Source organism: Pagrus pagrus (genome assembly GCF_965226575.1).
Source record: "Pagrus pagrus genome assembly, chromosome: 9".
NCBI classification, from domain to species: Eukaryota; Metazoa; Chordata; class Actinopteri; order Spariformes; family Sparidae; genus Pagrus; species Pagrus pagrus.
In genome coordinates, this window is record NC_140193.1 from 28,920,945 (window position 1) to 28,935,338 (window position 14,394).

General features: G+C 45.5%; 2 protein-coding genes across 2 annotated transcripts in view; one reads left to right on the forward strand and one right to left on the reverse strand.

The window, feature by feature from the left end:
* The window catches only part of LOC311262936 (trace amine-associated receptor 13c-like), a gene marked incomplete at both ends in the record, with an annotated part of 207,116 nt that overhangs the window by 147,854 nt on the left and 44,868 nt on the right, over positions 1 to 14,394 (reverse strand). The window lies entirely within an intron of this gene.
* Positions 558 to 2,850, forward strand: LOC311262650 (uncharacterized protein). Its single transcript, XM_084362216.1, has 7 exons — positions 558 to 613; positions 809 to 912; positions 1,004 to 1,734; positions 1,856 to 1,923; positions 2,057 to 2,438; positions 2,551 to 2,679; positions 2,773 to 2,850. The coding sequence occupies exons 3-5, from the start codon at positions 1,596 to 1,598 to the stop codon at positions 2,357 to 2,359; spliced, it is 510 nt and encodes a 169-aa protein (XP_084218342.1). The 5' UTR covers positions 558 to 613; positions 809 to 912; positions 1,004 to 1,595; the 3' UTR covers positions 2,360 to 2,438; positions 2,551 to 2,679; positions 2,773 to 2,850.

The window sequence follows — 14,394 nt, forward strand, 5'->3', positions numbered from 1 at the left end:
TGTCTTTGACTTCTGTAAGCAGGATGCCCAGGAAGTCGAGGCGGTCTGTGGTGCTGAAGCAGCGCTGGACTAGGCTCAACCTGGAGGAGCCGAGTTGTCCCCCTCCCCCCCCGAAGGTACTTACACAGTAGATAAGCTTCTGTGTCGCAGTGACAACTGTCTGCATGAAAATGGCTGTAGAAATGTTACACCTATTGCTTTTTCCTTTATTAATGCCGAGTTCTGCGTGTCTGCCATGTCTTTGATGTTAATGTTTCTTCAGACGGTGTCCCCTCCGGCCGGAGAGGAGCCTTCTAGAGGGTCAAGGACCAAGCGGACCAGGGAGACCCACCCCCTCTGCTCCCGTGCTCCAGTTGGCAACGTATGCTCCCACCTCTCTCTCACACACACACACGTGCAAAGACATTGTCTGAGGTTAAATGTGTTTGTAATGTTTGTATTGCTTTAAATGTTTTATTATATTTTGTTTTAACTTGTTTGTCTTTATCTTATGCTTGTTGTTGTTATGATTTATTATTATTTTATGTTTATTTTTTTATCTGTCATCAGGTGGTTGGCTCTTCACCCCCAGCCAAGCCTTTCTGGAGCCCCGATCGTGCCGAAGTTCGTGCACGTAAGTATCCACCTGTTTTATCCCTAAATGAACAATAAATTAATTAATCATCAATATTACACTTTTTAAACTGGTTTTCATGTACTTTTTTTACTGGTATAAACAAGTGATTGTTGATGTTTCCTGGTAGGCTTTCCTTCATTAGTTTTACACTTTTTTTTTTTTTTTAAATCTGTTTTGTCCTTTACTAAACAGGCCGCGGTACTGGTTACCGCCATCGGGTGCTGAGGTGGCCAACTTCCAAGCTCACCGGACGGAGCCACAAGTTGGTCATCCCACCGGAGTCTCCTGACAAGAAGGTGCTATTATTGTCCAGTTTATGAAGGAAGTAATTGATCTTGAGAGGGATTAATGATTTTCATGCTAAAGAAATTGTCTTTGTTGTTGCAGTTTGTTCTGATTGTCGGGGACTCCCATCTCCGGGCCATCGTGGACGGCTTCGTCGTGATGCCAGAAGGGAAGTACTCTTTTGGTTTCATGTCGACCCCTGGGGCCCATGCCGCTCAGCTGCGGACTGAGGTCGTTCATGCTGTTGTCTCTCGGACTCCTGATGCTGTCTGTGTTCTTGCCCCCAGTAACAACCTGACGGCGAGCAGGACCGTGGACGAGGCAGCCGCGGACTACGGCCAACTCCTCGCTGCTGTGAGGGACCGCTGGCCAAAGGTAAGCATTTATGCATTTTTTTTTTGGCATAGACACCTTTTTTTTTAAATTTATTTAGACAAACTGCATTTTGAAATGGGAAAGAGAGGGGGTGTGACATGCAGCAAAGGGATTTGAACCAGAGTCTGCTGCGTATGTGGCATGAGCTCTAACCACTCGACTACCTCCGCGCCCATGGTAAGCTTTTATTTCATGTCTCCCTTGTCCTGCATTCTTGGTAGTTTAACAACAATAGAAGTAGACTGACTACTCTAATAAGACTAATTGTCTGAGCTTTAAAATAATAATGTGTACTTAATGTGGTGTGTGTGATTTTTGAATGAAACTGTCAATTGGTGTTTTTCTAAAATTTTGTTCTCTACAGGTCTTTGTGCTGGACTTTCCCCCCCGCCTGACTGAGGATGAGGAGCACCAGCGGGCCCTCCGCCAAGAGTTCCACCGCGTGGCAGCTCGTATGGGTATGTAAAACGATATCTTGTCAAGAAAAAGAAATGTACTTTAAAATGTCTGTGAACATAGTCATGATGCTACATGTGTGGATGTTGTAATGACTCACTTTTTTTCTTTTTTACATTTTAGGTGTGAGGTACTTCTCTGCCGAGGAGTACTTCCCCCGTACGCGCCTGGAGCTGTGGAGCAGAGACGGCGTAAGTACAATATCTACGTGTGATAGAAAAAGTCTAATTGTCTATAATTTCTTGTGTGTTAATATGAAACAGTCAACACGAGCTACGTGTTTTAGAGTTGAACTGTCTGTAAATGGATTTGTCATGTCTGCAGGTTCACCTGAGCGACCGTGAGGGGATGGGCATCCTCGCCGAGCTGCTGTGGACCTCCACGGAGCAGTTCCTGGAGACACCACCACCTCCTCCTCCCCCGGTGTCTCCTACCCCTTCTCAGCCGCTTAGGAAGGTTTCTCCTAAGCTGGTTGTGAAGGGCGAGGTACGTGCCCCTCTGTCTCCTGACCCCTTCCAATGGAAGGTCGTTGGTCAGAGCCCCAAGGTTAGTACACTTTTTTATTATTACTATATTATCATTTGTGTTTATGTACATTATGGTGAACGGCTTCACAGTCGTAACTAAAAAGCACCTATTTAATCAAATATGTGTTGTGCTTTCCCAGTCGCAGGTTCCCGGTCAGGCCAGCGCGGCCCAGCAGCAGGTGACTAATTTTTCTCTTTTTTTCACAACAAGTTAACTGGTTAGTATTTAAACTTTGTGTATTTGACCAGACAAATATTCATGTCTTTTTTGTTTTTTTTTGTCTTTCACAGGAGAAGGAGTCCTTCCTCCCACTGAACCCAATTTGGTTCAGTAGCACGTCCCTTCGTGCTATGGAGCAAGTGTCTCCTTCTCGGCTGTCTGACGTGGAGGACGTCCCGTCTCCTCCAGCGCGCAAGAAGGTAAATGGTCTGACATATTCTTCTCAGCTGTATTATAAAGTTTCTCCTGGTTCCCTACAGTTACTGGTGCTATGTTTTTATTTAACGGTGCAGGTGGCCTCCCCAGCGGCAGCCAGGCGTCGTAGGACCACGGAGAGACGCCTCCCTCGCAGCCAGTCTCCTGTGAACAACGTATGTTACGCAACTGACAGTCAGTGTTTACAGTTGAAACGGTGTCTTCATGGAGACATAACTACATTGTCCACTCTGTCTGAATTTTAATATATTTGTTCTCATCTGTCAACAGCTGGTTGGATCCCCTCCAGCCAGGCTGTCACGGAGACTGGAGGACGACGCCCCCTCCAGCCCGGTTCCTCGGTCCAGGACCACGGATGGACCGCCCCCTCGCAGCCAGTCTCCTGTGAACAACGTACGTTACACAACTGACACACAGTCAGTGTTACACTTGAAATGGTGTCTTCGTGGAGACATAACTACATTGTCCACTCTGTCTGAATTTTAATATATTTGTTCTCATCTGTCAACAGCTGGTTGGATCCCCTCCAGCCAGGCTGTCACGGAGACTGGAGGACGACGCCCCCTCCAGCCCGGTTCCTCGGTCCAGGACCATGGACGGACCACCCCCCAGCACCCAAACTTCAGTGACCAACGTATGTTACTCTCTGACACAACAGACACTATCTCACACAGAACATACACTGAGATGTGTAAAGTTTAACATGTTTGTTCTCATGTGTCAATAGCTGGTTGGATCCCCTCCAGTCAGGTTGTCCTGCATTTTGGGTGATCCGGCGACCCCCTGCTCTTCACCGGCTGCCAAGGTAAATATTATTCCTATTGAATAAAGTTCATAATGTCATTAAAGTCTTCATTTTACTGAATTATTTGTTCTCAGGTGGCCAGGATGAAGACCCCTTCACCGGCTGGACCGTCCCAGACCCTTAAAGCTGCGGCCTGTCACTCTCCTCGCCCAGCTAAGGTATTTACTCCACAACTGACACACACAACGTTTACTGTAAAATCAGCTGTAACTACATTACACTGGTTCATTTAACATGTCTGATACCATATCTTTCTCTGCAGTTCACAAATGTCAGTGAGTAAATACATTTGGAAACTTGCTGCGTTGTGTTGCCTCATGTCTAAATATTAACTGGTGTTATGACTTTTCACAGACCGTCTCGTCACCCTCATCGACCTGCTGGCCCTGGATCATCGACGACGGACTCTCCACCTCTCAGTCCCCTTCCAAAAAGGTAAGGACATTTACATTTGGGTTTATCGTGGGCTTAATAAAGTGTTTGTTTGAGGGGAAAGTATGGTTTACTTTCAACTGAAATGCCAAAACTATTAAGGAAATGAAGGAGAATTAATAATATATTTATACAATTATTGTTAATAATGGTAATAATTCAATTATGAACAATAACTGAACAACTAGTTTGACACGATTTTATCAATTGTTTAAAGATACACAAGTAACGGAACAGCGGTTTTCTGAATTATTATCTTGGTCAGTTAACATCTTGAAGTGTCTATCTGGTGAGTTTAAAATTTCTGTCATGTTTTTTTTAACCATTTTAATGGTTAAAAAAAAGACCCAACCCAAAACCAACCTTTTTGTGCCATTGACTCCCATGTAAGCGATATGTTTTAATACACTGCCATTGTAGTATAAATTTAAATATTTATCAATGTTTTCATGTGTAATAGGTGTGACACAAGTACTAGGGATGTATGAGAGTTGATAGTTAATTAATTTAATTAAAGCTGCAGTAGGTAAAATGTTTTTAGTCACATTTCCTTAACCTGTCACTATGCTATGACTGTAGTATATGAAACGGTTAATTACTACTAATATTAATGTTAACTAGGCTTATGATTATGCTAATATAATCACTAATAAGTAATACTTTATGATAATGATTATAATTATAATGATTATAATTTATCTTATATTTCAGGTACCGGTTAGGGCTACTGTTAGGGCTAGTCATAGTCAGAGTCACATGAGGTACAGGAAGTTCTCCAGGAACCACCAGTGTACCTGCATGTCCCTGATTTTTCTGGCGTATCAAAACGAGGGCTGTCAGTTCAACACTGCTGCCCTCGATAGAGTGCTGGCAAAGGGAGATTCGCTTTATGTAGGTGTAAAACGTCAGCTGATCCGGAAAAAAACATTCCGCAGTGACCATCTCACTGTGGAAGAACTGCCTAAAAAAGTCCTGACTGACACAGAGGTGTGTAACGTCCACATGCCTGAAATCAGGTGTGGACTTGTGAAAGCCAGTGAAGGCCAGGATTGGTATCTGCCCCTAGCCACACAGTTAGAGTGTCTGTCAGGCGACGTTAATCTGGCTTTAATCATAGTTAGTCCGGAGTGCATTGCAGTTTTCCGTGACCAATCAGGCAGGTACGGTGTGTTTGATTCACACTCGAGAAACGCGGTGGGCTTACCTCACCCCCACGGAACTGCAATTATGAGGACCTTCTCGGAAATCAGTGACTTGGCTGACCACCTGCACAAACTCTTTTCAAATCGTGGACCTTCTGCCGGTTACGAGTTTGTGCCGGTGTCATTCGAAGCCATTGGTTCCAGAGAACGCCCTCAGGCATCTCCTCAACCCAGTACAGCTCTCCCACCAGCAGCAGAGCGTGTCCTTAAGACGGCTCCTGCACCGCCAGTGACAGCCCGCGCAACAGCCCGTGCACCGCCAGCCCCCGTCCTCGTGACCGCCCCCGCGCCGCCAGCGTCGGACCCCGTCCTCGTGACCGCCCCCGCGCCGCCAGCGTCGGACCCCGTCCTCGTGACCGCCCCCGCGCCGCCAGCGTCGGACCCCGTCCTCGTGACCGCCCCCGCGCCGCCAGCGTCGCACCCCGTCCTCATGACCGCCCCCGCGCCGCCAGCGTCGCACCCCGTCAAAGAGAATTTCATTAAGTTGGCAAAGCAAAAGCGCAGAAAAGCAATGCGGAAAGCCAGCAAAAAACACCGTGAATTACTGTCTGAAGAAAAATCCCAACGTGAAAGGAAAAAGTACAACAGCTGTCTGGACTTTAGGCGAAAAAAAGTACAAGCACAAAGGATTAGATACGCCCAAGACGGTCTGAATCAGAAACGGCGATCCTTCAACTCTTACCACGAAAACCAAAAAGTTAAAGACAAGAAGAAGGAAGAAGTCATCAGAAAATACAGGGAAGATCCTACTTTCAGGAGACAACAGAAGACTTGCGTCACAAAGAAGTACAAGGAAGATGCCGCGTTCCGCATGAGACAGAAGAAGTACATTAGAGATCGTTACAAGTCGGATACAGCGTTTCGGAGCAGACACAAATTTGGCATGTCTCAGAGATACAGCACAGATCAAAGCTATAGCCAAAAGCAAAAGCAAAAGTTCAATGTTAGATATCAGAATGATCTGGAATTTAGACGTCGTTTCAATCAACGTTGCAACCAGCAGAGAAAAACCAAATTGGACACAAATGCTGCCTTTAGTGTATTTAACAAGATGCGGAAAGCGCTTAGAATCAGACGCAAATACAGACAAATTGTGCACCGCCGCCCCCAGCCCCTGATTGATCCGGTGATGGCAGTAGCCATAGCTGTCTTTCGTGAGTCCATTAGCCATGGACCCACATACATTTGTACTGTGTGTCACAGAGCCATGTTTCCTAATCAGGTCAAAGAATGTAAAAGACAAAAATATAGGGAGCACGCAAAAGTGGCGGCAGCATGCTTGACAAGAAAATATGTTCACTTTTGCGACGGCGAGTGCTCTACCCCTTGCTCTGTGCCACAAGAGAGACTGCATGAGTGGATATGCGACACCTGTGACGGCCACCTTGGCAGAGGACGCATACCACCCATGGCAGTCGCAAACAATTTAGAGTTGGCGCCCATCCCCACAGAATTGGCTACACTTAATATGCTTGAGAGGCAGCTGATTTCAAAAATCCTTCCCTTTGCCAAAATTGTTGCTCTGCCAAAAGGCCAACAGAGGGCAGTCCACGGAGCTGTTGTGTGCGTTCCAGCAGAGGTGCAATCGATCGTCAACAGTCTCCCAAGGCCCAGAGCAGAAGCGCAGCTGCTTCAAGTCAAATTGAAAAGGCATATTAAGTACAAAGGTTACCAGCACTTCTACACCGTTAATATGAAGAATGTGCTAGCTGCTCTTGCAAAATTGAGAGAAACGCATTCGGAATATAGAAATGTGTTTATCGACGAGACTGCCACTTTCGACTGTCTGTTCGAAGAAGAGGAGCCCAGCATCCCAGAGGAAGATAGGGACGTCGATTTGGAGGACTTTTTTAACAGTCAAAATGAACCAGGACAGTTCGAGGCAGCTGAAGAAGGAGAGGAGGAGCTGAGACCGCAGCCCAGCTCAGAAGAGGAGCCCATCCCAGAAGAGTTCAGACCGGAAGAGGAGCCGAGCATCCCAGAGGACGATAGGGATGTAGATTTGGATGATTTTTTTCGTAGCCAAAATGAACCGGGACAGTTGGAGGAGCTGAGACCAGAGCCCATCGGAGAAGAGTATCCCAGCATCCCAGAGGACGATATGGATGTAGATTTAGAGGAGTTCTTCAAAAGCGAAAATGAACCGGGACAGTCAGAAGCCGCTGAGGAGGAAGAAGAGGAGGAGCTGAGACCAGGCCTCTCCCTGGACACTTGCATGCAGCCCCCCGACATTGCACAGGAAATCCTTTCATATGGCGACGGCGTATTTAGTGTTGCCCCCGCGCAAGGCAACAAACCGGTTGGTTTTTTCACCGTACCCAAGTTAGAGGCCATGGCTTTTCCTGTGCAATTTCCGACAGGAGAGAACACGTTGGACGAAGATAGAAGCGTCTCCCTGTCCCCGAGTCTCTACTTTAATTGTAGGCTCTTTGCTGCAGATGCGCGTTTTGCAAGTGACCAGAGTTATCTTTTCTTTGCGCAGTTTGTTACAGAGACTCACCTCGCGACGAACAGTATGTCTATACAAATGCGCAAAGGAAAGTCCAAAACCAGAGACGGCCGTAGGATCAACAACGTCATGCTCCAGGATAAGGACGAAGTAGAGCGGCTCATTATGAACCAAGACGCGACCAGGTTCATGCAACCTCTCAGAGGCACTCCAGCCTATTGGAACAAAACCCTCAAAGACGTGCACGCGATGGTTCGTCAAATTGGAAAACCGACATTTTTTGCGACGTTCTCTGCTGCTGAGATGAGATGGCCTGAGTTCATAGAGGCCATCAAAGCTCAGCAGGGTGAACAACAACAACCGTTTTCAGATTTGGATTGGAAAACAAAATGCGACATTCTGAGAAGTAACCCCGTCACAGTAATGCGCATGTTTGAAAAGAGAGTCGAAGCTCTCATGACAAACCTCATCCTCTCTCCCGCACAACCGCTCGGGGAAGTAGATGATTATTTTTATCGCGTCGAGTTCCAAGCCAGGGGAAGCCCGCACATCCACATGCTAATTTGGATAAAAGATTCGCCTAAATTCGAAGACGCCTCAGATAGAGAAATCAGGGAATTTATAGATCGTTACATTAGTTGCAAAATGCCCGACCCTGACGCAGATCCGGAACTCCACAAAACAGTGTCAGAGGTTCAGGTGCACAGCAGGAAACATTCAAAGTCCTGTAAGAAGGGTAATGTAGCCTGCAGGTTCGGCTTTCCAAAACTACCGATGGATAAAACGTTCATCACCAGGCCCCCCACTATTAATTGCCACCAAAAAGAAGATCAAGACGATGCAGACTTCGAAGCGCAAGTAGCGGAGCAGAAAAAGGCCCTCGCCGACGAGCAAAAATTGGCTAAACAAACGCTCCAACCACTTAGAGATCTGCTTATGGATCCGGGCGCTTCGTTCAGCAGTTTGACAGACTTGCTTTGCCGGTGCAACTTGACTCACGAAGAATACGTCAACGCCGCAGAGTGCCTGGCAAACAGTCACGTCGTGATGCTGAGGCGCCATCCAAATGATTGTTGGGTTAATGCCTACAATCCCGATTTGCTTAGGGCGTGGAACGCAAATATGGACATCCAGTACGTCATAGACGATTATAGCTGCATCATGTACATGATGTCGTACGTGACGAAACCGGAGCACGAGATGACGGAATTCCTTAAGAACGTCATCAAAGACGTCAAGCAATCCGACGTTAACGAGCGCGACGAAATGAAACAAATTATGCAGGCCTACTCTAAACACAGAGAGGTCAGCGCTCAAGAGGCCGTAGCCCGTACTTGCAGCTTACGCCTCAAGAAGTGCTCCCGATCGGTGGCCTTCATTCGGACCGACGAGGACGGCGTTAGAATGAGTCACCCCATGGGTAGACTGGAGAAAATGGACCCGGAATCGGAGGACGTATGGATGTCGGGGTTGCCTGAGAAATATATCAACAGACCTCGCGATCGAGAGTTTGAAGGCATGTGCCTGGCCGAGTTTGTGTCGGAGTACAGGGTACTCTACGGCCATCAAAAGGAAAGCCCGAACGCCATTTCACTGTTAAACGATCAGGGATATATCCAAAAGAGAACCGTGGGAAAACCGGCGATCATTAGATTCACGCGCTTCTCTGAGGAAAAAAATCCAGAAAAGTTTTACAGACGACTGCTGAAACTTTATCTGCCACATCGATCCGACGCCGATCTGACAGATAACGCGTACCCCACTTACGAACAGTTTTACAAGTGTGGCGAGAAGTGGGGTATGACAGTAGAGCAAATTGTGGGGCGCAACAAAAAACGCTACGAGGGCCAGGGAAAAAGCATGGACGCTGCGTTTGAACAGCTTGAGGTGTGCGGTCCTCTCGTGAATGCGTGGAACTCTTTTGCGCCCGAAGTCGAAGTAGACAGGCTGGAGTGCATGGCGGAACTCGAACCTCGCGATCAGGACGAAAACGGCGAAGACGTCCCGGAATTCGGCACTAAAAAGGATAAAGGGAGCTCTATGCCTAGAATAGATGCTCCAGAGTTGAGTCCAGACTTTGTTAGGAAAATGTACCAAAGTCTGAACGAAACTCAGGCTTCCGTTTTCTACAGCGTTCGACAGTGGTGCTTTGACCTAGTCTGGGGCCACAATCCAGAACCGTTTTATTACTTCCTATCGGGAGGGGCTGGATGTGGCAAATCGCATGTGATCAAGTGCATTCACCACGAGGCAACGAGAGTTCTGCGTGAGCTCCCGAGATTTCGGGACGACGCAGACATGTCCCAACCGGCAGTGCTGCTGACCGCATTCACGGGTACAGCGGCATTTAACATATCAGGCAACACGTTGCACTCGATTCTCAAATTGCCGAGGTCCTTGAAGCCACCTTATCAAGGTCTTGGAAATGCACTGGACGAGGTCAGAGCAACCCTGGCGAACGCTGAGATTCTCATCATCGACGAGATATCCATGGTCTCTAAAGAGCTATTTGCCTACGTGCATTGGCGATTTCAGCAGATCAGGGGTAATCGGAAGCCGTTCGGAGGCATGTCTGTCCTGGCCGTAGGTGACTTTTATCAACTGCCGCCCCTTGGTAAAGCCAAGCCGCTTTGTGTGTACGAGGAGACCGAGTTTGATCTCTGGAAGGATCACTTCAAAATGGTCACCCTGACAGAGATCATGCGACAGAAAGACGATCGAGCTTTTGCTGAACTCTTGAACCGTCTCAGGGTGAAGCAAAAGCAAGATCCTTTGTTAGATGAAGACAGGCTCTTGCTTACACAGGCGGTGGCTGATAGTCAGCATTGCACAGCACAGGGTCTACACATCTACGCCACAAACAAAGAAGTAGACCGTCACAACGCCGACATCGTAAACGCCTCCTACGAGAACGCGACTGCCATTGCAGCTCGTGATTTTCGAAAAGACCCCAGAACTGGCTGCATGACGTTTGTGTCTGGGCAAATTAAAGGACACAGGCGAGACTTGCCCGACAACATAATGGCTGCTCAAGGAGTACGCGTTATGTTGATCCGAAATTTAGATGTGGAGGACGGCCTCGTGAACGGTACATTTGGAACCATTTCGAACATTGTATTCGAAGAACCACAAGGCGTGAAGATGATTGGACTCCTGCTGGACAATCCTACAGCAGGACAGAGATTCCGCAAAAAAATGTTAGGTCCCTCAGATAACTCGGTGTACATAGAAAGATCTGAGGAGCACCTAAGTAATAGAAAGGGGGTTGTTCGTCGCCAGTTCCCCCTCAAATTAGCTTTCGCGTGTACGACCCACAAAGTTCAAGGAATGACCATGCCGGCGGCGGTTGTGTGTCTGAAGCGCGTTTTTGAGCCCGGTATGGCATACGTCGCGCTCAGCCGCACAACCTCGCTGCAAGGTCTCACCATCCTTGACTTTAATGAGAAAAAAATTTACGCTGACCCCAAGATCAAGACAGCTCTGGAAAGCATGCCTCAAGCATCTTTCCAAAGCTGTCGACCATTGTTGACGCTGTACAAATCTGTAAAACAAACTCCAAAGGTTTTGACAATCGTCCACCACAACACGCAGGGTCTGCCATGTCACATGGTGGACCTGAAATCGCATCACGAGCTCCGACAAGCAGATGTGCTTTGCCTAACAGAGACACACTTGTCGGGCTCCTCTGTAGCTGACAATTTTCAATTGGAGGGGTACGCCGTGTTCACGCGTAGCAGGCGGCTGTCTTACAACACCTGTGTGAACATGGCCAAAAAAGAGGGAGGTGGAGTTGCGATGTACTGTAGAGACACTGTTCAAGCAGAGCCTCGCAGGTACATGCAAAACGTCACTGATTTGGAGTTTGTTGTCGTCAAAATTGAGGCTCCAGTCAAAGCGCTAATAGCGACTGTGTACAAGCCGCCAAGTTTTCAACTGGGAATCTTTCTCCCAAACTTGGAAAAGCTCTTGGACTCATTGGAAATGTCAGGTCAGCAGCCCATCGTTGTTTGTGGCGATTTTAACGAGGACCTCCTTTCAAAAGGGACAAAGAGTATCCGAGATTTGTTTCAGTCCAGAGGGTACACTCAATTAGTAGCAAATTCGACAACCGAAAAGAACACACTGATTGACCACATTTATATTTCACATCCCGATAAATGTCTTCAATCAGGTGTTCTCCAAACGTATTACAGTTACCACAGTCCAGTTTATTGTGTTTTGACTGACTAATAGCCTCTCCAGCTGTTCTGTCCAAGACCTGTTGTGCCACGTTTTATGGTGTAAAAATCTGTCTGTGCTCACCAGTCATTTATTGAGCTAATTATCATTGTTAAATCATGCTGTAATTTAGTCTTGTTTAGTCTTTCAGTGCATTTTGTCTCATGTAATTGTTTTTCATATGTATGTTGTTACAGTGGCATGTCTTGGCTGGAAATAGTTTAATCTTATTGTGTAAATGTATTTATATCTATTTATATATTTGTGTATTTATTCATTTTAGAATGGGGTCAGCAAATTCTTCTCATGAGGTCACAAAAGTTATCATGTAATCATGTATTTTAAATCATGCATGTAATGTAATTGTATTTTTAATCATGCATCATATAATGTAATTTTATTTTTAATCATGCATGTATCATGTATCATGTGTGTTTTTATTGTATTTTTTTTTTTTTACTGTATTCTTTTTTTCTTTTTTTTTTTCTTTTTCTGCTGGGTTGTTGTCACTATTCATCGTTGCAGGGAGGAAGCCGAACATCCACCTGAGATGCAGACCAAGCTGCATGTCAAACCAGGTCCATCACAAGGTAAGTGTCCTTTTTTTTTTTTTTTTTTTTGAGTGATTCACTTGCATTGAGTGATCTAACTCAATGATGATGTCATTGTCTTTCTAGGATGATCCAGTGAGAAAGACCCCCAGAGGACTTCAGCAGATCTCTCTCCAGCGACGACAACAACCCAGGAGAAACTAAGGGAAGTAAGATTTAGTTTTATTCTCATCTTTCACTTCAGTCTTTGAAATTTGTAACCAATTTATGTCTTTTAAATCTGACAACATTTATACAGACAGCAGGAAGAAGACCTTCAGAAGACTGCAGCACCAATAAGGGAAGTAAAATTTCGTTAAATTCTCAACTTTCACTTCAGTCTTTGAAATCTGTAACCAATTTGTGTTTTAAATCTGACATTTACAGACAGCAGGAAGAAGACCTCCATAGGACTGCAGCAACAATAAGGGAAGTAAAATTTCGTTAAATTCTCAACTTTCACTTCAGTCTTTGAAATCTGTAACCAATTTGTGTTTTAAATCTGACATTTACAGACAGCAGGAAGAAGACTGCCAGAGGACTGCAGCAACAATAAGGGAAGTAAAATTTCGTTATATTCTCAACTTTCACTTCAGTCTTTGAAACCTGTAACCAATTTGTCTTTGAAATCTGACATTTACAGACGGCAGGAAGAAGACCTCCAGAGGACTGCAGCAACAATAAGGGAAGTAAAATTTCGTTAAATTCTCAACTTTCACTTCAGTCTTTGAAATCTGTAACTAATTTATGTCTTTTAAATCTGGCAACATTTATACAGACGGTGGGAAGAAGACCTCCAGAGGACTGCAACAACAATAAGGGAAGTAAGATTTCATTAAATTCTCAACTTTCACTTCACTCTTTTGAAACCTGTAACTAATTTATGTCTTTTAAATCTGGCAACATTTATACAGACGGTGGGAAGAAGACCTCCAGAGGACTGCAGCAACAATAAGGGAAGTAAGAGTTTTTCAACTTTGCATTTTTTTCACTCCAGGAAGAAAGCCGCCTGCTTTTTTTTTTTTTTTTTTTTCTTTCTTTTCTAAGAAAAATAAACGTTATCTCTGTTACAAAATGATGGTGTATGCCTGTTGAATTATTAATTATGTTCCATGTTTAGCTTTAGTTTGTAACAAACACCATAGATGAAGATGCTGAGAATGAATGGTAGGTGGTGAAATGAATACATTGTAGCATTGCATTGTAGTGTAGTGTAGTATAGTATCATAGCATTGTCAATCCTCATTTCTCATTGACAATGAAAAAAATGAAACCGTTTTTCAAAAATCGACATCTCTGGCATAGTTTGACCTAGACACACTATTCAAACTTAAAAGGTAGATCTAAAAGTTCTCAACGTACGCGGGGTGCGAATTTGCACAGAGCACAGCCCACTCTCGCGATTTCCCAACGGGAAATTGTCTAGTGTTTGTATTACTACACCCCCTTGCCTGATTTCGGCACTTAACTCGTCCCTCACCGTTGAGCGCACACACACAAAAAATATATCAAAACGTGCGGCTCGCTCTGACTCGGTATGCTATTATTCAGTTTTCCAGAATATTAATTTTTCGCGTCGTAAGACGCGAAAAACTGTTTCCCATCAGAATGAATGGGATGAGGTCAAAAGAACTCGCAAATCTGCCTCTTTTTCAAACATCTCCTGCTCTGGCCTACTTCCACCTAGAAACACCATTCAAACTTTAAAATTTAGGCACGGGTCTTGTCTATTTGAGTTGCATTTGAACTTTTTTTCTACGATGTTTCGTTTTTGAACCCTGACCCTCTAATGATGGTGAGTGATTTTGGAAAAACTCAGGACTTTATAATGGGTGTGTATTGCGTGAGCTAGAATGCAGAACATCACTGAGTCTCCCCCCCACACACAGAGAGAGAGACACACAGACTATCAGACAGACACACACGGACACACACACAGAGACAGACAGATAGACAGAGACACACACACACACACGCACACACAGACAGACACACACACTCCT

Coding starts and splice junctions, on each gene's coding strand:
- LOC311262650 (XM_084362216.1), top strand. CDS start 1,596: ATGAAACTGTCAATTGGTGTTTTTCTAAAATTTTGTTCTCTACAGGTC. Junction 1,735..1,855: donor CCGCGTGGCAGCTCGTATGG/GTATGTAAAACG, acceptor TTTACATTTTAG/GTGTGAGGTACTTCTCTGCC. Junction 1,924..2,056: donor AGCTGTGGAGCAGAGACGGC/GTAAGTACAATA, acceptor TCATGTCTGCAG/GTTCACCTGAGCGACCGTGA.